The 25,360-nt window shown below is 28.0% G+C and overlaps 3 protein-coding genes across 3 annotated transcripts; 1 reads left to right on the top strand and 2 right to left on the bottom strand.

Annotated features, from left to right (window-relative positions):
• Nucleotides 1–488: 488 nt before the first annotated feature.
• LOC108770181 (axonemal 84 kDa protein) lies at nt 489–7,519 on the bottom strand. Its single transcript, XM_018521592.1, has 15 exons — nt 7,496–7,519; nt 6,847–7,017; nt 6,353–6,539; nt 5,939–6,079; nt 5,569–5,643; nt 5,249–5,448; nt 4,936–5,114; nt 4,303–4,575; nt 3,760–3,921; nt 3,521–3,674; nt 2,456–2,741; nt 1,747–1,842; nt 1,360–1,581; nt 985–1,092; nt 489–704 (listed from the first exon to the last, which is right to left on the bottom strand). The coding sequence occupies exons 2-15, from the start codon at nt 6,918–6,920 to the stop codon at nt 564–566; spliced, it is 2,298 nt and encodes a 765-aa protein (XP_018377094.1). The 5' UTR covers nt 6,921–7,017; nt 7,496–7,519; the 3' UTR covers nt 489–563.
• Nucleotides 7,376–8,640, bottom strand: LOC108770184 (uncharacterized). The gene is made up of 3 exons (XM_018521596.1): nt 8,495–8,640; nt 8,112–8,331; nt 7,376–7,519 (listed from the first exon to the last, which is right to left on the bottom strand). The coding sequence occupies exons 1-3, from the start codon at nt 8,575–8,577 to the stop codon at nt 7,376–7,378; spliced, it is 447 nt and encodes a 148-aa protein (XP_018377098.1). The 5' UTR covers nt 8,578–8,640.
• Nucleotides 8,641–10,894: 2,254 nt separating this feature from the next.
• Nucleotides 10,895–24,864, top strand: LOC108770069 (fatty acyl-CoA reductase 1). The gene is given in 10 exon segments (XM_018521364.1): nt 10,895–11,396; nt 11,565–11,710; nt 11,780–11,889; nt 12,727–12,919; nt 13,048–13,290; nt 13,614–13,790; nt 15,258–15,338; nt 16,884–16,948; nt 24,759–24,803; nt 24,806–24,864. Coding segments are annotated over 10 exon segments (1,575 nt in total). The 5' UTR covers nt 10,895–10,940.
• The last annotated feature ends 496 nt before the right edge of the window (nt 24,865–25,360 follow it).

Raw genomic sequence — 25,360 nt, 5'->3', positions numbered from 1 at the left:
GTCGGTAGTTGGAAATGAAAAAAATATTTATTACAATTAAACTTTGACATTAAAATCTATATCTAAACGCTTTTATTTCATTCAACGCTTTTATGCTTCGGCAAATGACGCTCCGCAAGCTCTCTCGAACAATACATAATTTCACTTCTGCCGTTTATTATTTTTTATTGATTTTAATTTAATATTAATATAATCTACTCTAGGTATATCTATAATTTAATAGTATAATCTAATATAAGTAATAATTATTCTGACAGATCATATTTAAATCAAACTTCACATACTTTGCAAGAAACTGAAGAATTATATACGATATGTTCATTTTCAATGGCTTTTTTATGCTCATGTAAATATTACAAAAGGATAGACTATATTATATGTAAAAAATTAATGTACCATTAATGAACAATATATAATAATATTTAATTAATATAATGCAAAGACATAATAATTATTGTTGTAAATCGTTTTAATAGCATTATGATAAAGGAAATTTTGTACAGGTCTATGAACACGTCTACTAAAAGATGCTATGTATTTGTTTGTTTGATTAAAATTAATTTTTAAGATGACATGTTAATTACATTAGTGCGACCTAAAAGTTCTGCGACGGTATTGACAAGTTTGAAGGAGATATTTTTCAACAATATACGGCTTTTGATTCCGGCGTTCTTTAGTGCCAAGTGATACAGATCGGCATAAAACTGAAAAACGTATTTATTATAGTATATTATTCATTATGCGTTTTGTTTATTCTTTAAGATACATTTGCGTGTCTTATTCACTATTTATTATTTTCTTTATTATAAAGAAATATTTGATAAACCGTCAAAGACATGAAAAAACTTTAAATAAAAGTTTTACACTTTTAAGAGTGCATACGCTTGCACTTACAAATATACGCACATTTATGTATTAAAATTGTTAAAATAAATTGTTAATAACTTTCAAAATTTTTTAAATTTTTATTAAAACTTGTATTACCTTCGAGTTTTCACCATCTAACGGTACACTAGAAAATTCTGAGCTCACTTCGGTGCAGGATACTGCCACTGTTTTCAAAGGAGTTACCAAAAGAGTTAAATTTGTTCGCTGTAAAAGAAAATAAGACATTAAAAAATTTTATTTTAATTTATATTATTTGGCGCAATAAAAATTAATTTTTTATTAATTAACATTCACACGTCCGTAATCAATGTTTTGTCTTTTTAATTTTAGTTTTATTAGAAAGTGAAAAATAAATGAAAAATAAAATGAAAGTAATTATATTAAGTTTAAGCGATATTAGGAATAGCTTTTCGTATATTATTGTATTATTTTACATTTTTTACAATAATAGCAAAGTAATTAATGTCCGACCTCTTTTGCAACACATCCGTGAAGTTCCTTAAATTGTATTACAATTTCTCTGGAATGTCGACTAGCGTTCCAGCGCGACCAGGAAAACGTATATGCTGTGCAAAGTAGAGCCATGCATTCTCGTAGATGCTTCTCAGTTACTGGATGTTTCACCGGAAGAGCTTTCACATAACTAAAGGCGTCTCGCTCTGGAAACAAATCGCATCCAGCATCGCGCATCTTCTGTTAGAAAACAAACAGGTAGTTTATCTCGTACAAAAGAAGTTATTTAAGTATCTCTTAATCCTATACGTTAAAAGTAGTGATAATATCAGTCAAAATTTTTTTTATTTCAATTTTCGTGTTATTATAAACGCAAATCATATGTAAAAAGTTGACAATGTTTACCTCAATCAAGATGTGCAGCTTCATGTATTTTCCAATAATCTCTTTAAGCGCTGTTGACATGCCACCAGCTAGCGAATTTAAGCAGACCAAGTCCTCCTACGAAAATAAAGGACTATCAAATATATTGACATAATCAAAATAATAATAATAATCAATATTACATAAAAATACACCGAAAAATATTCAACATAAATGAATGAGAAAGCCATATTCGGTAAAGTTAGTCTTAGTGCCTAATAATGTGTAAATTTTTATAATTTCCAGTTGGCAGTATTCAACTAAATATTTATCAAAATTGACTATATTTTTTTTCAGTGCAGCTTCAGTTTAAAATTGTGCTTCAAGACCGACAATAAGTAATCGGCGCATAGTTTGAATTAGAAATTGTAAAAATACAACGTATTATTAAACACTAAAATCCGCCTTCCAACGACCGAATAGGATTTTTTTCATTTGAAAATAACAATAATATTTTACATAGACCTTATAAAATAAATCTTAAAAAGTGGTAATACACCTTATGAAATATTTGTTAAAATTATGAAAAGTCATTAACATTTTGTATTGTTTTTTACATGGAACGTTCATTTAACTTTCCGTTTTTGTGTGCGCCATTTGTACAAAATTTTGTATCTTATGTATTTGTATTTCATGTATTTAACTAATCTAGTTGTAAATAATTTTGTTAGGAGTTCTAAGAATAGAATACCCTGACTATAAATTCTGCTTGAACGATGGCAGCGGACACATTAAGCACAATACCACCGCGTATGTTTCTGCTAATTTCAGGCTTGAGCTCCCAACTTTGGAAAGGGATGTTAATAAATTTAAAGGTGGCAAGACCGTGGATGCCTAATCTGCCAGTCCTAAACGTAATAGTTTGCTTCTCCTCGTTGTATTTTATATCGTGTACATCCTGTGTAGACCATATTTTCTTCTCAGGTATCCAATGTGCCACTAATGGTGGTTCGAACCAAATAATAGAGCTGGGAAGCCTGTAAAAATATAATTGATGGAACGTGATTCGGTATATAAGTATGTTAAACAATTGGAAATAAAATTTTTTTATAGATAATAGCGACATAAAGTTTAAAACTTTTATTTATTTAAGAAGACTTGTACAGTATTCTATTATTAATTATATATAATTATATATAATGATAATATTACATATTATTATTATATACAATTATTCTGTTCTTATAATTATAATTCGTCATTCTGCATTACATTTTGGTTATGCGGTTACATTTTCATTAAAACTATTGATTTTTTAAGTATTTAACCGAAAAAAAACGTAAAAGTTTTTTAAATAAAATAGTTCATTGAAATAATATCGTTATTCGAAATCATTAAGATTAAAAAGTTGTCGATTCGAAACTTGCGCTGAAATACTTTTTTAGAGCAACAAAAAATTATGTATATAATAGGAATGTGTAATGGGAACTTGATATATTTTTAAATATTTTTCTGTATACGTATGTGTGATACACAAATCTTAGATTCTAAAATTTTTTTTCGTTTAAAATTCGAATCGACATTCTTTCAATCTTATTTTGATTTCCAACTCAAAAATTAATTGAAATAAACAATTCAATTTATAGTAAAAAATTTATCGATATCAACAGAAATTTTGAAAATGTTCAACTTATTTTCGAGTTGTCTTTTCGAGAAACTATTTTGAACTGAGTTGGTACACTAATAATTTTTTAATTATATTTTACTATTGTTGTATCCAATTTTTATTTATAATTAACTTATCAAAAAAATATACTTTAAAGTTACTAGAGCCAATGCTTCCATTGCGGCCTCTAAAGCTTTCATTTCTGCTTCGATTACTTCTGGTGTTCTTTCAGAATCTGGTGCCGGAGGCGGCGCCTTATATGGCTTGTAAAATGATACAGATTTCAATTCTTTAGGAATTTGCACTGCAAAGAATTAATGTTAACATTTAATGACAACATTTACAACACAAATATATGATTTCACTATATCAAAACAATTATTGCTTACATGTGGTAAGCATAATATCTCTTCTTATATCCTTTGGTTGCGGTGGCTGATAAACTAAATCGATGTGTAAAACGCCACCAAGTATCCTGTATTTTCGTAAATTTATCTCTGTCTTTTCACAGCGTGTGAATAGCAGTTTTCTAATTTCCTTTCGAGTTTCATCTAAAAGCAAGAAAAATGAACATTTACTAGAATGACTTCATTATTACATTAATTCTAAGACGAAACAGGATCCAATAAAATTAAATAAATTAATATAAAGAAGATTAATTCCTGTAAAATTGAACATCTATAGATTACAAGTTTTTAACCAAAAAAGGTATTTAAATAAAATTTTTAGCTTTTTTCTTTCATCTTTTTTGTTTTTATTACATTTATATTAACAATGCTACGATATATTAATTACAACGTAAAAAGTATTTTATTTTAACATGTTTAAATATTATTTTTTAACATATTTTGAAACATAATAATAAATTATTTTTAATAAAGAATTCAAAATTTTAATGAATGTATCAACTATATGCGATTTAAGAACTGTACCTTCTCTTTGTAGAATAATTTCATTTGGTGTTGGCAGATAAGGTAATTGTTCCGATTCTTGTTCTTGTTCTAGACGTTTCGCTCCTTGCATTCGTTCCGGCTTTTTTTGTTGTTTTCCTTTCCTTTCAGGCTTTGTAGGTACTAGAACTGGTGGGTTCTCCATTTTCTCAAGTATAGCATTTTTTTCTTCCAATCGAAGGCGACGACCTTCAACCTGCTCTTCACGTATCTTTAATTTCGTGTTATACTCATTTTGACAATAGGTTAAAAAATCTGAAGCATACATAAAAACAAAAAAATTTAATAAACTCGTATTTCTTTACAAAAATAAAGGTATTTATAATATGGTTCTTTACGAGTTTTGCTGCACACATAAAACTTTCATACGACACTTCAATTTTCATGTATGTATGTATACGTACGATAATTTCCAGGAAATCAATAAAACTTATTCATCATTGTTACTTTTATATATCAAAACCAGTAGTTTTTATTAACTTATATCTTCTGCTAATTTTATTTTTAATTGTTTTTTTTCTAACAATATTATTTTAATATCTTAGCGTTAATTTCATTTCTTACTCAAACTAATAAATTAAAGAATAAAATTCGTAAACAAATTATAATTTGTACCTGTAGTATATATGCTCTCATATTCTTCTGGTAGTTTTGGCATAGTATACGAGCTCGAAGAATCAGAGTAATGATCATACTTTACCCACAATGCTCGTATTGCCATACAATAACAATCAATGTCTAAAGGCATTTTAACAGTCAGTTCAATTTCCTTGAAATAAACTTCGATAGATTTTCTGTTAAAATAATTCAGTTATAATTTGAAGTCAATAATGAATTAAATTGTCACGTTTATGTGTTATTTCGCAAGAAATGTATTCATTCTTATAAATTATATGTATGCAAAGTTATATTAAATGCTAGTACGTACCGATCTTTTTCGGTGACTTGTTTAAGTGGAATAGGCAATTTTATCAAGACCCAAATAGAACAACTGATTTGATCGGAAATGTTAGTGTATCTTGCTGTTTTTATGCCCTCGCGAACCATATCCCTGTCTATCTGACGTAAAAGAGAATAACACGCTGCATTTATCCATTCTTGAAGCTTTTCACGAAATTGCTGTCTAATCTGTTAAGCATTTAACTTATGTAAATATTAAAATTTTATATATTTAAGAATCACATATAGCAAGTTGATTGCATATAATTATATATTATTATAATATTATTAAATTTAATATATTATCACCATCTTGCATTCGATAATATAATCTGGTGAGGTAATTAAAGAGAATTCTATTATTTCGTTGAGTTTTGTCAACAGCTGTAAAAGAAAATATGTAATATTTTATTATTTTCATGATAAATAAAAACAAAACGTTATAAATACTATCTCTTATCTTTGTTAAATTGATTGTGATATATTAATGTATATGTTACGGGCAAAGTTCGCAAGTGTATAATGTCGATATTGCCCACTTGCGGACTTTGCCCGTAACATATATAAAAATATCTAACTATTTAAGTATTTACTATACTTTTGTATAGTAAATATAAAATTTTTTACTTTTAATTGCATCAGAATTATTAATTGGCTTAATTATTTTAAATTTACGTACATAAATGATGATATTGAATTTTATAATAAATTTGTTCATGTTAACTTTCTCGTCTTCCATAGACCATAAAAATAAAAAGGTATTCATTTCGGACAAACTGCCAGGATCTGGCAATCCATCGCAAGTCATGTATCTAGTCCACTGAAAATAATAAATTGGTTATAAAAAAATTAGAGATATCATAAAATGTGCTTTTATGAGAGTTACAAGCCTGTTTAATACAATTATAATTCGTATTTAATTCAATATTTGATATCCAAGAATAAATAGTTAAATGATTAAAAAAGGTATTAATAACTATATATATATATGCAAAAACAACGTATATTATAATAAAGAAAAATATGTATTTCATATAAGTATCTTATATAATTATTTATTATAAGTATACAAATAAGAAAAGATAATATTTACATTTTCTTCTTCTTCGGAGGCAACTAAATATTTCATAAATGCACTGTTGTAATCATGAAGCACAGACAATGTCTTTTCTAATTGAACTTTTCGCATTGCTGCTTCACGTTCATCGAGGAATATTTGTCTCTCCGTATTGTACTTTTCTAATCGAATCTCTTCCTGCATATCTTTAATCATCTGCATTCTTGATTAAAAATATTTTATTAACAAAATAGTGAAAAAGCTCAAAGTGTAATGTGAGCAATTATTTTCTATACTAACGTATTTTATTAATATTATCGATTTATTAATTTAACTAAATCTCGATAGTTTAAAAAATTACTAAAATAGATTAATTAATAATACATTATATAGACGTCCATTACTATTAATAAAAAGCGTTGATTATTGCTATTTCAGTGTTAACATTTTATTTACTGTGTAATTTAAGTAATCAGATTTAATTAATCGTTATCTCTCTCTCTCTTATAATTAACAATCTAAACTCATACCTAATTCTTTCAGCTTCAGCGGCTGCAGACGCCGCTTGCTCTTTTTCTAACGCTTTAAGTGCTTTTTTAGTCATTGTTTCGGTTTCTAGAGATTTAGGCTAAATTGGTCGAATGATGTAATTATCCTTTGTTTGATAAAATTTTTATGTGAAAAGTGTGCACATCTGATACCTGCGAAATAAAGTATTCATTATTCTAGCTGCATTATTTCACATTATGTATATAACATTCTACGGTATTTGTAAACCTTGAAAATTATTGGAAAAAAAGCAATCGAGAAAGAGTAAATTATAATTTTATATTTTTCGTGTATAACTAAAAAAAAATTGGAAAAACATGAAAAAATATTTCCATTATTATTTTAAGTGATATTTTTAAAGGACTAAAATATCGAATAATTTATTATAAAATATAATTTAAATTATTACTATTAAAATAAAGTATTAATATTGTTCATCTTATGCATTTTTAAGGTTTCTTTTGTATAATGACAAAGTAGGTATGTGTAATATAGATAATAAATTAAACATTAAAAAATATTCAAACTCTTAGATACATTATTTAGTGCAAAAAAATAATACAAAAATAAAGAAGATAATATATTTATACGTTTTTTAAAATGTATACGGTGCTGCGAAAGCAGAATTACCTGTATCGCACTCCATTCACGTAGCTAGAACAAATTAATACACATTGAAATTATAATATAATTTTTATTTCTATAAAAAACATATTTAGATTAATTTAAAGAGTCTTTATAAGAAGTTTTGCTTTAATTTAATATACATATACACTTACCCCTTTCTCAGTTCATTAATTTCTATTGAAATATAGATATATTTGTAATTCTATATAATATATAAAATTATGTATACATTATCATTATTTGTAAATATTATTATATAAATACTTTGTCCATTATGTACTGATTTACAATTATTTAAATATAAAAAAACAAAATATAAATTGATAAAAGGGTATACTATTAGATAAATAATATAATAATTATAAATTAAATTTTTTAAAAATTCATTACTATACAAATATTTTACTTTTCCATTGATATATCAGAATACGTGAAAGGTGTCATGTAAGTACTATCTGATGATAAAAAAATAGTATGCTATATTTAAAAAAATAAAATTAGCAAATTGTTAACAAATATTTCTTTTTTTAAAAAAGTTTAATAATTATAATGTTTTAATTAAATCTAATTCTATTCTAAGCTCTTTTCTAGATAAATAATCAACATAACGAAAACGTACTAGGGATGAGAGGGTTGGTAACTTTTTTATCTTCGGTAATTGCCAACGTATATAATCTTTGTCTTCTTCATATTCATCATATACAGTTTCAGAGTTGGAACGCAAGAAATTACTATTTTCAGAAAATGATATTGTTTCGTCTTGTACTTTATCTCCAATTCTGTTCCCTGCTTCAACAATGACTTTCTTTGGATTTCCAACGTTTCTCTGAATGGAATTTCTACAAACAGAAAAATTTTAATTAAATAATAGAATAAAAATCTTCTGTAAAACTAATAATTACTAAACAATGAGAAAATTTCTCAAACAAAATAAGGTTTATTTAAGTTGTCAATAGATGTAACTTTTTATGCAAACTATTGTGGTACTATTTAGTTTCGTACTTTACATCGAAAGTATTTCCAGGATTGAAAAGAATCGAGTTATCAGTAGTAGAACGTGACATTTTTCTTTTTGCAGATTCCATGAGTACATCCGCGTAATGCAAACGCTCTATTTCTTTTATTGCGTGTTAAAATTACAAACTAAAAGTCTGTGGTTATTCTCTGGGATTACTCATAAAAATATTTACAAAAACCGGAAATTAAACATATAATAATTAAACACATTGCGTTATAAAAAGGAGAAAATTATTACAATCAAGAAATTATGCAAATTTAAAACTTTAATTAAACTATCGATAATTGATTAATGTTAAAAACAAGGTTAAACAAGAATATGTCAAACAAAATAAGTACTAAAAACGACTGATATGTATATATCTATCAGCAAAAGGTGTTAATGTGGGCCCCCATTTTGTTTTTTCCCAATTTTTAATTTTTTAGTTATATATTCAATCAATTGATATAGAAAACTATAATTTATTAATTTAAGTTTAATATACAACACACTTGAAATGATTAAGATAGCTCATAAAATGGGAAAATTGTTTAAATTAAATGAGACGTTGTGATGTATAATAATTATCTAAATGTGATGATAAAATGGACTCCGTCGTTATATTTTTGCAGAATTTCTTCTTCAGGTTTACTTTAATTTTCTATAAAGTATAAATAACTTACACACACACACACACACATTTATATATGTACAGTTGTGGACAGTACGCACGGTTGCAACACTTTTTTTCGATGGGTTTCAGAACTCAGCCTTGCTTCTAGAAAGGTTAAATGTAAATAGTTAGATCCATAAGTAAAAATCAATCACTCGGTAAACAAGCTATATTCCGAAAAAGTGTTGCAACCGTTCTGTCCACGATATAGATATGTATATATGTATATGCGTATACATCGGGCATATTAATGTATCCTGATACGCGTGCAATTTTATTGTGTTCTCCGTACGCATACATTCTTTTTACATAAAAAATGTTGATTATCTTGAGTAATTAGGTATATTTCTGTACGCAAAAAAAAATCAACCGTTATTTTGAATACATAATAAATAATTTAATTTACTCATCCTTTTCCACCATCATTTTCGCTCAATTATTCATTTCTCAGAAGTACATTACAATTTACTTATCAATTTAAATTCGGACTCTTATTCGTATTCTTACGAAACGAATTCATCATGCATAAGAAATTCGTTTCTCAAGGGCAAACCTAAATGTCCAATTCTATTTGACTGTAATTCTACTTGACTGCTCAATTCTACTTTCAGAAGGTTACAAATTAACATTTGCTTCATGACAATGTGCCTATCCTATACTGCGGTTATTATACGGCAGTTCTTGAGTTAACGTTGCATTATCGTTTGAATCATTCTCCCTACTCCTTCGATTTTGCTTCTGCAAATTTAACTAAAGAGGCGATAAAGGGGACTCGATCTATAAACATTTCGGATATTTAAAAGCGCGTAACTTATCTAAAGACTTTCTAGATAACACGTATGCATATTGCACAAGATACCTAAAAGACATCTTTTAGATATCTATGTAAAACATCAATGTTACTTAAGTTTTTTCTTACAGAAACTCCGCGAAATATACGAACATTGTCAGAAATATATTATCTCTATTTACGTAGGCATTTACACAACAATCGATATTGTATGTAGATAAGTTTGGTAAAATTGATAAACAAGTTTGGAAAAATATAGAAGAATTGCTCATACATAATTACATATAATACTTTATTTATAATTATGTATGAGCAACTTTTTTATATTTTTCTCTAAATTTGATTTTTTCTAAAAGAAACAATATATAAAAATTATCCTTTTAATTATTTTTTGTTTTCTCATTATTATTATTTTTCTTATATTAAACAGTATATAATTTTACAAAAGAAAGAAGAATGTATGATCATGTATACACTTTACATATAATTATATATATTTATGTATGTTTAGATGTATTATATATATTTATAGATATATATTTATGCATAACAAATTTTTTTCGAGGCATATGTTTTTCATGACTTCAAAGAAAACTTTTATGCAAAGTTATGCACAGAGTGTATCAAACGTATTGCTATTATATATATATGACATTATAAGATTATTTTCCAATCTTTTATTAAAAGAACCACAAAGCTTACAATATATGGAAATTAATATATAAATATGGAGAACCTTACTCTTTGAACTTTCAAGAATATCATTATCACTAGACACATTCTATGTCATTTCCTGTATTTAATTTCTTATTAGACTCATTCATATGTTTGCCGTGTCTTGAAGATAAAGTGTTGTGATTTCGTGCCGTGTTACAAAGTGAATTTTTATTAAATTTATCCACATTTAAATCACATTTTCTCTTTTTTTACTACTGTTTATTTGCCATTTTTATATACTTTATTGATTATACTTCTGTTACGTTTAAAAATGGAAAATAATGCGGCAAATGTGTATATTCCAGCCTTTTATTCTGGCTGTAGTATTTTTATAACCGGTGCCACTGGTTTCTTGGGGAAAGCGCTTATTGAAAAGCTTCTGCGATCTTGTCCCGATATAGAAGAAATATTTATATTGATAAGGTCAAAAAAGGGACTAAGCGTTGATGATAGGATTAAAAAAATGTTAAATAACAAGTTATTCGACAAACTACGAAGCAAACAACCATCCAGTTTTGACAAAATCATCCCCATAATAGGAGATGTAGCTGCTAAAAATTTAGGATTGCTAGCCGTAGATCGTGATATTTTAATTGACAGAGTATCCATAATTTTCCACGTTGCCGCTAGCGTCAGATTTGATGAAGGACTCAAAGAAGCGGTTTTCAATAATACTAGATCAACACGTGATATTTGTGTCTTAGCCGAAAAAATGAAAAAATTGAAAGTAAGTATTTACTATTTTGTTTAAAATCAAATTTATTATAATATTTATTATAATAATTTTGTGCAAATAAACATAAATACGAAGCGTACTAATTAAGAATGTGTCTACTGTCTCAAAATAAATTTTCAATATATTAACAGTATCTTAATATTTAATATATAATTCAAGGTTCTGTTGCACGTTAGTACAACGTACTCGCAAATTGACAAACCTGTAGTAAACGAGATTTTATATCCTTCAGAATTTGACTGGAAAAAAATGATAGAGATTGTCGAATCCATCGACGGACACGTTCTTGATATATTAACAGCAAAGTAAGCTTTATAGAGGACGATATATATCATATTGTCACTTTTAAAATAAACATTCACGTTTATTTACAGAACTCTAGCAACAATGCCAAACACTTATACTTTTACTAAAAGATTGGCTGAGCAAGTGATAAGCGATTATTCCAAATCATTGCCTTGTGCACTCATTAGGCCTTCGATCGGTGCGTACGTAATGCTAATACACCTATTCTTTTACTCATTACTTGCATTTGTTTATATAATATATAAATTTATTTTTATGTTAATCAAATTCCTGATTTAATGTTTTTGTTAGAATTAATTTTATATCTGTAAAAAAATGTAAATAATTATTATTGTGTGTTTTGTTAAAAAAGAACATAAAAATACCTTTGATACTTTCTGTCCTAAATTAATTATTATGTGTATATGTGTAAAAAGAATCGGAATTAGTTAATTGTTACAACCTTTTTGATCATTTTTATAGCCAATATCATTGAGTTTCTCAATAATAAATAAAAAATTAATTAACAAAGATTTGCAAATGAGCATGTATCCACACGATTCACAGTAACAAGAACAAGTCTAGCATTACGTATTCGCGATTGTAAGAACTCCTTAGTGTCTCTCCGCACAAGTATTGCAATGTAATATCACGTAATGCTGGGTTGCCTTTTCTTCATTGCTATTTATTTGTTATTAAATCGTATGAATGCATTTTTATGGTAAAAGATTTTTTTGTTTTGTTTTACGCTTTATCTGCTCACGAGAAATAATAGATATAAAATTATCAGATACTCTATATAATAAATATACTCTATACTCTATATAATAACAAAATATTTAGTTTTTATATAATGTGTATGTTAGATAATGCAAAATATAAAGTAATTTATTAATATATCTTATATTAAACACATTATGTTAAATATACGAACTAAGATATAATTAAAAAACAAGCTAACATAAAACTATACAGGAAATTGATACAGTAGGAAATAGATATTAAAGAAATATCAAATTACTTTTTTGTATTTTAGTCATATCAACATCGATTGAACCTGTGCGAGGTTGGATTGACAATTTCAATGGGCCTGTTGGCATGCTAGTTGGTGGAGGCAAAGGAATATTGCGAGTGCTGTGGTGTGAACCTAACAATATTTCCGATTTTATGCCAGTTGATGCAGTCATTAAAGCTTTAATAATTGCAGCTTGGAAACGTGGAATCAAAACGTAAGCGCGACACTTACGATAAAATAAAACAGCTTAAATCCTTAATGTGTTATATTCTAAAATGATAATATCGAAATATTATATACATTCGATTTATATAGAAACTCATAGCACATTTTATGCTTTAGTGAGGACAAAACAACTGATGTTTATAACTGTTCTGGCAATAATATAAAGCCTATGATCATGCAAAATATAGTTACCACAGGTCTTGGCTTTACAAAGGACGTACCTTTGGAAAATATACTTTGGAAGCCAAGATCGACAATAACAAAAAATTTTTACGTATATTACATATCGGTGTTATTATTGCACATTTTACCAGCAATTTTTTTGGATGGAGTTATGAAATTATTTGGTATGCGCCCAATGTAAGATTTTTATTTAAATATATAAAAATTTATTTTACTTTTATACAAACTTATTACAATTAAATTATGGTTAAAAAATTTTTAATAGAAATTTCCGGATATACATGCATTTTAATTTTGCCAATAACAGACGTTTGAACAAAATATTTTCCAAGAAGAACAATTAATAAATATTTGGGAAATATGTTTTTTAAACGTTTATTGTTAGTGGATTATATTTTATTTCCTAACATTAAATTATAAAATACAATATGTAAAATAAAACCTGTTGTAAGTTTCTTCTTCTAGATTTAAATATTTAGTAATGTATTCAATATTTGTAGCTTGCTCAGATTACAAAGAAAAGTGTACGTGTCTAACAGCGCTTTGTCATATTTTTTGTTGAATCAATGGAAATTTGTCAATGACAAATTGTTAAACATAGTAGATAACCTCAGCCCCGAGAATGCAAAAGAATTTGGATACTTTTACCAAACTATCGATATATCTCAATTCTTTAAGTGAGTACGACTTAATTATATAGGGGAGATCAGGGCAAGTTGTTACACGGGATAAGTTGTTACAGTTAGTTTTTTTAGTTGCCACAGGTGGCAGCACATTTTTATGAATTTTTGTATTCATAAGAATTTGTGATTCTTATGATACTCTTCACTTAGTTTAGCTGTCATATTTGAGCTCTAGAAGATGCTATGTATATTTTTTTTATTTTCATTATTAAAAGTAAATATTTCATTGTATAAATTGCTTGTGTTATTGTACATATAAGTCACAGGTGATTATCCTTTTGTATATATCTTTTATATATACATTTGATTATAATAACACATTTTGTATGAATTGATATATGTACTGATTTTCGATTTGTATTTTTTGGAATTAAAAAAAATAGAAGGTTGGGGCAAGTTGTTACAATGTAACAACTTACTCCATTGATAACAATTTTTTGCTTCTACAGAATGATGCACAGACTTCCATAAATAGATTGCCGACTTTGTCTCCATGTTTGAAGATAGCGCTGGATAGCGCAATATTTGTGTTCATTCACTCTCAAATGTGTAAATCAGACGGATTAATAACGTTAGTTTTCACACAAATTTATGCGATATTTACAGACAGAACGCATACGCATATGTGAACTGAAACAAGGACAGCTCGGAATCAGGTTTATCTCTTTCTATCATATTGAATCAGCAATCTAGTTAATTATAAAAATCTGTGGAATGATGCAATCTTACAAAAAAAAAGACAAACAGAGGACCTGTAAATGTAAAAACGTATGCTATAGAGGTAAAGAAAGTTAGAGATGGCTACCTATCTGTGAGAAGAGCAACAAATGCGTGTAATATTGATTTTATGACTTTCCATCGTTAACTTTAATAACTAATTAAAGAACAAATTATTGTAATAATATATTTTTTTAATTTCATATTATAAAATAAATATTCCTTATAACATATTTCATGTTTGATATCATTGTAATCTTGAATTTGCTTATACATATATATTTCAAGTGATATTGTAAATGTAACAATTTGCCCCAGCTCTATAACAATTTACCCCACAGTGGGGTAAGTTGTTAGAATTTACTTACTGATAGAAAATTTTAATTTTCAGTATTTAAAGACATATGGTCTATCCGACTTGCTTACACTTTTTTATATTTTTTATATCTAAAATGAGATAGATATATATTTCGCACTGAAAAGGAAGAAAGCGAATAGGCTGAGTGTAAAAAGTGTAAGCAAGTTGAACAGATCTATAGATACAAATCAGAAAAAAATTGACTATCTAAGTAAAGATGTACTTAAAGCAATACGTAAGTATTCATTAATTTAAATGTATACATTAGTATGGAAAAAATTATTAATCAAAAATTGTAACAACTTGCCCTGATCTCCCCTAGTTATAAATTATAATGTAATAAAATTTTATCTACATTAATATTCTACACCATTCTTCATTCACAGAGACGGAATAATTGGTGCAAAAATATATTTGTTAAATGAAAGCATGGATGATTTAGAAGCAACAAAACATCACTATAAAAGGTGAAATACATCTCTTATTATAAAATAGAAAATAGATACTTACTAAATAACTCTTTGAATATTCTCAAATCCGGTTTTTGTCACAAATTTTCTTCAAGACACTAATCAAGAAGCGCTGCAATGTTTCGTGTTTCTGACGCATTCTTCACAAATAATTGAAAGTAAAAGATTAGACGTACTTACTATAAAATTGCAATCACACTGAACACGTGCCACTTAAATATTTTAACATAACATAAAATGCACTGCATACGGAACATAAAAAATTATATTATGATAAAATTGAAATTAACAGTAAAACTGTTAATGGAGATAATTCCAAGCAGATAGAAAAATTAATAAGTAGATGGAAAATTAAAGATAGCATTGCGTAATGTTGCAAAGTTACGTACACACAGCGCTGTTTGGTCGATCGTGGTGTTGTCAGCTGGAAATTAGGTCGTAACGTAGTAGAAATATAATTCGACAGCTTTCATAAATTGTAACGTCAACAGAACTATATTTAGAAATTTGTTAATTTTAGTTTTACTCAGAAAAGCTGTTTGTTTGTTAGACTTTTCGTCTAGTTGTAGCGGTTAGATGTTTAAACAATTAAATCAAAAGTTTTAAAAATCCTGAGGAATAATATAAATTCTTACACATGTTATATTATTAATTAAGTTGATTTGAGGAAAAACTAAAGCTGACCGGTATGTTACATATTTTCGATTCGGTCAAGCATAAAACCAATGTATAACATATATTCTATATGTCGCTCGAATAGTGCTATTGCTAGCTGCGTGTAACACTTAGACTGGGAAAGAATGCGAGTTACACTTGACATGCGCAAACATCTTTAGATGTCAAATTTTCAGGTTACTGTGTAATAAAACTGATGCCAACAATTTTAGACGCCAATGTGTAAAAATATAAAAGAACATTCTACTGAAAAAAACTACGTCATATAATTGGATGACGAAATAATGTGATTAAAATATGTAAATCGCGTAACGGATTGTTTCAAATCAATATGTGATTTAAAAATTACGTATTTTGAAAAGTCACATGATGATAATATGTTCTTTCTTCTTCTATATCTATCATTCAATTTTTTAAAATTTGATAACTATAACATCACATGATGGATGATAATACAAACTGTATATCCAATTCTTATCTTCACTGTCTTAGCATCATCTATCTATTGTAATGCTGACTCAGCTTTATTATTAAATATTCCGTTAATTTTCCTTGTAAAATACGACGAGAATCTACGTCAACTGATTATAATTAGCGTAATCAGCGTGATTGATACTCTGGGGAAACGCTTGTCTTAACCTTTCCTCTCTTTCAGATTTCCGAAGTTCGACGAATTCATGTCAATATTCCTCGTGGAAATGCCTCGCAATTAATTTATCTAAGTGAATCAGACAATTATATAACAATTATTTTTGAGATTTTCAGCTTTGCATCTGGATGATCGATTACTTCAATATTTTATTAGAACCTTAAGTATTACTAAAACAAGTTTAAAATAATATTTAACATATTACCTTAATGTTTCAGAATGGATTGGATCGATACAATAACTAGGATACTATTTATCGTGATCATTCTATGGATACTTTATCGTAAGAATATATTCTTTTATATTACAGACATATTTTAATATATATATGTATACATTTATTTATCATTTGTTGATTAACCTCCGAAAGACGTCGGAAGATTGCGATTAGGTAATTTTTTATCTGTATTTTATTGTAACTGAAGACATAGAGGAAAAATATATGATATAAATATATATTGAGCAATATATAAATTTTAAATGCAAATAATATATTAAAATAGTAATAAATATAACATTTCACTAACCGAGAGCAAGGAGCCAAATTGGCATCTTCAACGGTTTTAATAGAATACTCGGTCTCGGCGATTTTAATATATTAAAGGCATGTATTAACTCTTAAAATATGTAAAACAACTCATATAGGTGATAAACTTAATTTCTGCCGGTCTTTTTCGTCTCCAAAATTGGTTTATTTCGAAGAGAAGATAAATGAATATCTTAATTAAAGTAATTTCCTCCATTTTCTATTACTTTTTCCCATCTCTCGGTAACAGCAATCCCACGACGGTAGAACGCGGTATCTTTCGAGGCAATCCATTCATCCACCCATTTTTGGATTTCTTCGTAACTGGAGAAATGTGTGTTCGTAAGTGCGTGTTGCATTGACCGAAAAAGATGGTAATCCGACAGTGCCAAGTCTGGAGAGTGCGCTGGATGCGGGAGAACTTCCTATTCAAGTTCTAGAAGTGTCTGCTTCACGCTTTTCGCGACATGCCATCGAGTGTTATCATGCAATAAAATGACTTTATATCGATTGTTGGTTACGGATGGTCTTTTTTGCGTCAACTTGTTACTCAATCGGCATAACTGCTGTTGGTAGCGATCAGCTGTAACGGTTTCATTTGGATGCAAGAGCTCGTAATACAGCACACCCTCCTAGTCCCATTAAATACAGAGCAAGGTCTTATGCTCGTGAATATTCCTTTTCGGCGTTAAAGTGGATGATTGTCTGGGTCTTATCCCTAATTTCCTCCGCTTGGGATTATCAAAATAAATCCATTTTTTATTGCCAATCGCGATACGTCACAAAAAACTCTTTTTTCTTTGCCTGCCAAGCAAAGAAGTCGCGATAGACAAACGATTCGAAATAGCATTTTCTGACAACTCATGTAGTAACCATATCTCTTCCTTATGAAATTTTCCCATGGCATGCAAGCGTTTTGAGATAGCCATTGGAGTAACATTTAACACTTTCGACAACTCTAAAAGCGTATGAACTGAATTCTCATCGAACAATTTTTGCTCGACATCTTCAAATTTTTTTCGGCTGTCCGGGACGTTCTTTATCTCTCACGTCAAAATCCGTTTCGGAAGCGTTCAAATCAAACTCTACATGTTCTTTTCGATGGAGTTTCATCATCATACACTTCGGATAATAAGTGTTCAGATAATGCGTTTCAACTATGGTTTTCTTGAGGTCAAAGTAGTGAAGAAGCACTTGTCGAAAAACAGCTTATCACGGTTTATTTTTAATCGATTGGAAAATCTCTTTGGTGTCGAGAAATCTAATCTGCGAAGACTAAATCACTTTCAGCAACGTCTAAACTACAAAAGACACGCGACTTCACCGTCGAAACTCATCAGCGTTGGAGTCGACACTCTTTAGTTTGTACTTTAGCGAGCGGCAGAAATTAAGTTCACCATCTAATAATATGTAGTATTTTTTTTATTGAATTATAATTATAACTATATAATTGGTCTATATAGTCCAGCTTATTCCAGTAATTTCAGCAACACTATAACATTTTAATAATATTGCAGTAATATTGGAAATGTTGTAGCAATATTACTGAAAGCTTCTGTGATGTGTACAGGTAATTGTAACTATCTAAAACTCACCAAAAAAATTCTAACAGTTTAATTTTACTATTAATTAATAAATATTTTAAATAATGTATGCTATAATATACTTCTTTATTGCAATTCGAGTGTTAACATCTCAAATAACATTTCTGATCGCACTTTCAGTATAAAGTATTTATATATTATAATATATTATATTAGTATTATAATATAAATTAAATATATCAATTTCGTCAGAAAAAAATTAAAATTTTATTTGTGCACGCGAGTATATGCACATTTAATTTAATTCTAAAAAAAATCTGTCTTCGGCGCAATTCATGCTATAGGCCTCTATTAATATGTACCACATGCTATTCTGAGAATTTTTTTAGTTATTAGTTTATATATAAAAGCAATATTTTGTTCATATATTCGAAACAGCTTTAACTTGCGGTCATATCACATTGCAACCTGTCTACATATGCTTTGGAAAGTCATAGTAGTATAGCTTCAAGAGAGAATCGCAAAAATCTGTTTTACTATTCAAAGAAAAACGCCATCTAAGTCTACTCCGACTGTTAGAACTGATTGTAACCGACATCAATGTTCATTTCTTGATAAGAATACGTGATCATGACATCAAATCCATTCGATGTATAAAGTTTCTACTACGTTTGTCACTGTCAAAATATACCTGATCAACGTCAAACTCCGACTAATTTATAATTTGTAATTATTTTTACTGATAAAATTGCTTAATATAGCAAAATTTCTAACTATATATATGTAATTTATTGTATATAAGTTTTCTTTGTATACATCAAACAAACGAAAAAATAAATTCTATTTATGTTAACAGTACAAGTATTACTTGGTTAGTTAATAGCTTAAGTTAATCGGAGTAGAAGTCATTTATTTAAATCTTAACTTTGTACCGATCTGCATCTTGAATACACAACCGTTACGGTATAGCCTCTTCGAGTGAAATGAATGGCATCGAATTCAGGAATTAAACTTCTTTCTTAAGCGATTTCGTATCATGACAGTGAAATATTATGTATACGCCAAAGGATACGATAAGGATAAATACGGAAATATAGTTGGCAGATTACAGGAAAGCAAGATGACATTCGCAAAATTTCCGATTATAATTGCATCAAATCGATTATTAATGCTTTTATTAATGCTTTTACGGCAACGATGAGAGATTACATAACATGAAAATAGAAAAAAAGAAGAATTACCATGCAATATAACGCGGAAAAACGATTTCTGTAAATACGTTATTCCTTGTTTATGTGTCTCATAGCATTCATTTTACGAAGAATATTTTGTTTACTGAACACTTATATTAACAGCAACAAGCTTTAGCCTTTTAGAAAGTGTGTGTCAATTTGTATTGTTAATAAAATTTTCCAAAAATGATTCAAAATTGAATACGATATTCGGGCAATAGAATTTGAAGATTATAAAAATAATTATTTCTTACCTATATTTATGTTTCCAAATAAATAAAAATTATAGGATAAATAAAAATATAACGATTCTATATATAAAATGATAACCCAGTAACATAAAACGTGCAAAATAATAATGATTACTTTTCACTAGCAGATAAATGGAGAAGATTGATTAAGCGCATGGATAAATCAAATACTCTAATATAATAGATAATACAATTACGTTATGTAATTGTAGATAACGTAATTTAGTTACAGAAAGAGAGAGAGAGAGAGAGAGAGAGAGATATGATAAAGAGTATGATATATTATTTTTGACAAATCTCAATTACGACAACTCAGACACAGTCCTAATTAAAATTATAGCACATCTACATTAACAATGGAAAAAATTAATTAAATTTAAAAAGTTTACTTCCTATTAAACTTGCTTCTCTTCTATGACGTCGCTTCCGTAAAAGCTATATCTGACATTCAGTTCTAAATATGAAAACAATTCCGCATTTGTACTTTATTTTGCTTGACGTCAGAGTCATCGCACATTCTTGCACTGTAACGCAATCACCAATAAAATATAAAATAATTACTTCTTACAACACATTTATATTTAACCTAATTTTATATTGTAATGCAAAGCATGCAAAGTAACCAGATTTTACAGCCTAGTACCCAATATGACCTACTCGCTTTATGAACAATTATACGATGAATTCAACAGATAACACTAAAATCATGCAGATTATCCATCTGATTCGATTGCATCATTTTATTGCTCAGTTTGTTAAAGCAAAATACAGAATGTCGTGATGTAATAATATTTCGTAACAGATAAGTAATTACTTTCTATAACTACCAAGAAATGGGTATTTCCGTTATATTATTACGGCTCTATTCATACTTTACGTTGAAAAAAATTGTTAAATTTTAATAAATATTTGTTCCAATAGTACTAGCGAAATATTTGTTTACAGCAAATAAATATAATTTACTCCAAATGAAAAAGTTATAAATTAAATAAATATACGTTTACATTTAGTCAATATTTCTTTTTCACTGTACAACACTGTGTTTAACTTATATTTTCGTCAAAATTTATAATCAAAGAGAAGAAACTTTTTATAAAGTAGCAAATCAATATGACTAACTTGTCATGTCTTAAGATTAATATCTTATGATTTACATTGTTTACGCTATGATATTTACATTGTTTACACTTTGCATAACATATTAGCGTTATTTTATTTTTGCATTTCAATATAACTTCAATATTCTTTTTATTTTTGTTGCTTGACATTTTATTTGTTTCATTAATTCGAAATACATGACATATCTTATTGAAGATGCGTGCGATATTTTTGTACATTGCAATACTCGATTGAAATGTGCATTATTTTGTTCTACATTCTACAATATAAAATGGCATAGACAAAGAGCAGTGTCATGCGTTCTCTACGAATTGTAAATGTTTGGAACAAAAATAAAACCGACATATTACACAATCGTTGTGAGTAACTTAAAGATTAAAGATAAACACATGAAGAAATGTTATTGATAAGAACTATCTATAAAAAATTTTGTTTTTTATAAAACTATGATTCTATTTTACTATATAATAAAGATGTTTATTAATTGGCATTTTACTATACAACTTTGCTATATGTTTCAAATTTGTACACAAAAAAACAACCGATTATAATTAATAGTATTATTTATTTGTATATAATATGTGATAATTGAAGAAAATATACGTTTTAAATAGGTTTTTATCTATTCTTAATAATTTATCTGTTGTCGATATACTGTTTTCAATAATATAAATTTTTTTTAATTTTTAAATAAAATTTAAATCAATTTATTTTAAATTGTTTCTAAATTAAATATCTTAAAATTATACATTGTACAATTATATATTCTAATAAAATTAATTTACTGAGAACGTAAGATGACAGGTTAAACACATGTGAAATTTCGTATAAAATTCTATTGTAACAGATTAAAGAGACTTTGTTATTGAATCTAAATGAGATTAAACTAACCTTCTTAAAATAATGTTATATAAAGGATTCTTTAAATATCACCTTTTGCGCGCGTTGCTCGCGTAAGCACTTAATTATCTAGTAATGAAGTTAGACTATGACGCACGTAAACCTGTCAATCGGACTGGGCCTGAATCTGCCTACGTCACAAGAACAACAGGTGGAAGATAAATGTTTCGCAAGGAAATTGTATGGTAATTGCAAGTTTCGCAGCGTGCGTATGGGACAGGTTTGCGGGCATTTCGTTGATTATCCCGCAAACGCGATTAGACTGCTAGTGCGGTCTCCCGATTCTGAGTAAGTGGTATATATTGACGTTGCATAATATGCGATGCACCTTTCCCTTGCAAGAATAAAACCATTGCGCAAAATAATATTTTAAAACAAGTGATTTGCGCAAATCATCACTCTATAATCATTTGTGTTTCTGACAAATACTGTATGCGATGTAGTCGTGGCATACAGAACAAAATGATCTTCGAGTAAATTAAAAATTTTTTATCTTATTTCTGTTTTTATATAAAATTTAATTAAATTTTAATTTTAACTAATAAAAAATAATACTCCAAAATATATATCAATATTTTACATTAGTTTTAATTAATGGCAAAATTAATATCTCAGTAATTTAATTTAAACGCTATATTTCAATTGTAATTTCAATTTGTAATTATAATATCGCTTACTTAATAGATAATGGAGCATAATAATATGCATGCTATACACGCGTTATTATAGTTTAATTATAACTGCACATAATTTTTTTGTGACAACTGTTCACAGAATAAAACGGTCCGTTCAGTGATAATAATGATCAGCCCTGCAGAAAAGGAGCAACAAATGAAATTTGATAGGAACGGATAAAATTTTCAAAACAAAGGTGAACTAAATTTAAATATACACTCTACATCAGATATCTATTTTTATGATCTCGTGTATAATTATAGAAAGATACTTCCCGATTCTCTCTCTCTCTCTCTCTCTCTCTCTCTCTCTCTCTCTCAAGTTTTAATTTGCAAGTCAAGTTATACTCAGAAATACATTTGGCACGAATCATATTATAATGATCTCGCGAAAATCACATTTGATTGGGAACTGCAAAGTGATTCCGATCGCGTGAAACGCATTATTTTATTTAAATGTCTTAAATTCAACAATTCATGCGCGCAAGCGTTTTACTTAGTGACCTCATTCATTGGCAACAAAAAATATTCTTATCGCGTGTTTCGTGCAACGTACATGTACTGATAGCTTTAAGCCCGGTCCGTTTCCTTTCCCCGCTTATAAATATCTTCCAATCTTCTTTGTTGGTCATACTTCGTTTTGTAAATCGCTCTATGTCTGGCACATGTTATCCGACGATTCCTGATAAACGACAGTCTTAAAAAAAAATAGCCGGATTTAATTTCCTTTAGCGGTTTTTCCATTTAAAATATTATTAAACTTAATATACGCAATTAAGCTCATCTTCATAAATGCGAATATCAAAACATGTCATGTTCCCGCTGTATAATAGATGCTAAGAAACAAGAAAAAACTTTTAATTTAATTTTTTAATTTTTTGATTTTTTATTTTTTTAATTTAACTATTACTTTACTACTCATGAATAAATTTAAAGATTTGCAATTATTATTTTAATTAAATGCATTTAAGCAAAAATGTACAGAATGATCTTAAAATTGCCAAACATATTTTTAGATTAGAAACTTTATTGGTTTTTTATTTTAATTTGAAATGTATTTCATCTTAAAATTAATTATGAAATATAGCTATCAAATAAATTTCAATAATATACTCATAAAATGTGTTTTAAATTAATATCAAAAAACTTTAATAATCATATCTGCAATATTTTTTTATTCAAAACACTGTATTTTATTTATCATTTATCATATTTTTTAATGTTTGTTAATTTACATTAGTGCGATAATGGTTTTATATAATTATTCCGCATAGTTTAGTCAATAATTAACATATGTATCGATACGCATCGTTTTTTTTTTTTTATTCCGAGTAAATTACTATTCATTATCGTAGACCATGACCATGATGATTCCTTTAAGTATACTATTTGTTTACGTTTATTTATGATTAATAATAATCGTTGGCGAGTCAAGCGAGAAAACGTGACTAATTTAGCTTACGGAGTCATAACCAGCTCGATCTCTAAGCGCAAATCAGACTGGTCGGCCTTCCTCGGAAGTGGTTCCGCGATGATGCGATTATCAGTACGAGAAACAGAGGAAGCATAAAAAAAAGAGGAAGAAAGAATGATGCGCTTACTTCGTGACACGACCGGATTGATTATGCGAACGAACGATAGACTGGTGTAAATTCGACAATTTTGCAAAAAAATAAAAATAAAATAAAAATAGATTTAACTAGACGACGCGACTAGTTAGAATATGTACATAGTACGAGTGTCGATGAATAGAGAGCGTCGGCAGAAATAAACCGTCTCGATGAGTCAGAAAATCCTCCTTCGTTTCATCATTTACTGGACTCTTCTTTATATTTATTGTAGAGCAGATGCATCGCATCTGGTGTCAATTCTCAAAATGTTGGTCAATGCACCTAAAAACGAGAATACTTGAGAGATACGCGTTATCGTCCGCCAATCTGGAAAGACGGATAAGCTGACACTTCTGTTCGTAAGAAATAAAACTAAATTCCTAAATCTACAATCGTGTAAAACAACTGAATAAATTTAAGCAGTTGTACTCTCGCACTTTAATAATTTTAATAATCTTTGGGTATCGTTAGTTTAGATTTTTTATGTTAGTACCCAATTGACACCGACTAAAAATAATATAGCACTAATGTTATATAATTTTGCACTCAACAATATATTATAAATATAATGTAACACGTAATGTTATATAACAGTTACATTGTCGAGTGTGAAATTATATTATTGACGTCATGTTACTTTTAGTTGGTATCAACTGATTAACGAATTGCGTCTCTGATAACTAAGGACACGTCTATTCTGTCTTCCTTTGTAAAAAATAAATCTCTTGCAATAATATCTTGACGATTTGTTTTTCAATTATTGAGTATTTCTATTACACTTTATTGTGAGACCAATAAGTAAAACGCTTTTTGATTATAGTTGTATATTGTACGTATCA

The sequence above is a fragment of the Trachymyrmex cornetzi genome, unplaced genomic scaffold, assembly GCF_001594075.2.
Source record: "Trachymyrmex cornetzi isolate Tcor2-1 unplaced genomic scaffold, Tcor1.1 scaffold99, whole genome shotgun sequence".
Taxonomy (NCBI): domain Eukaryota; kingdom Metazoa; phylum Arthropoda; class Insecta; order Hymenoptera; family Formicidae; genus Trachymyrmex; species Trachymyrmex cornetzi.
This window is presented reverse-complemented; position numbering and strand designations above follow the sequence as displayed.

Excerpts from the sequence above, each read along its gene's own strand:
- LOC108770181 (XM_018521592.1), bottom strand. The coding sequence starts at position 6,920 with ATGACTAAAAAAGCACTTAAAGCGTTAGAAAAAGAGCAAGCGGCGTCT. Across the intron at positions 3,922-4,302 it reads AATTATTCTACAAAGAGAAG|ATGAAACTCGAAAGGAAATT; the intron begins GTACAGTTCTTA and ends TCTTGCTTTTAG. Across the intron at positions 705-984 it reads TAGATGGTGAAAACTCGAAG|TTTTATGCCGATCTGTATCA; the intron begins GTAATACAAGTT and ends TACGTTTTTCAG.
- LOC108770184 (XM_018521596.1), bottom strand. The coding sequence starts at position 8,577 with ATGGAATCTGCAAAAAGAAAAATGTCACGTTCTACTACTGATAACTCG. Across the intron at positions 8,332-8,494 it reads GGAAATACTTTCGATGTAAA|AAATTCCATTCAGAGAAACG; the intron begins GTACGAAACTAA and ends TTCTGTTTGTAG. Across the intron at positions 7,520-8,111 it reads TACCAACCCTCTCATCCCTA|CTACGTGAATGGAGTGCGAT; the intron begins GTACGTTTTCGT and ends AATTTGTTCTAG.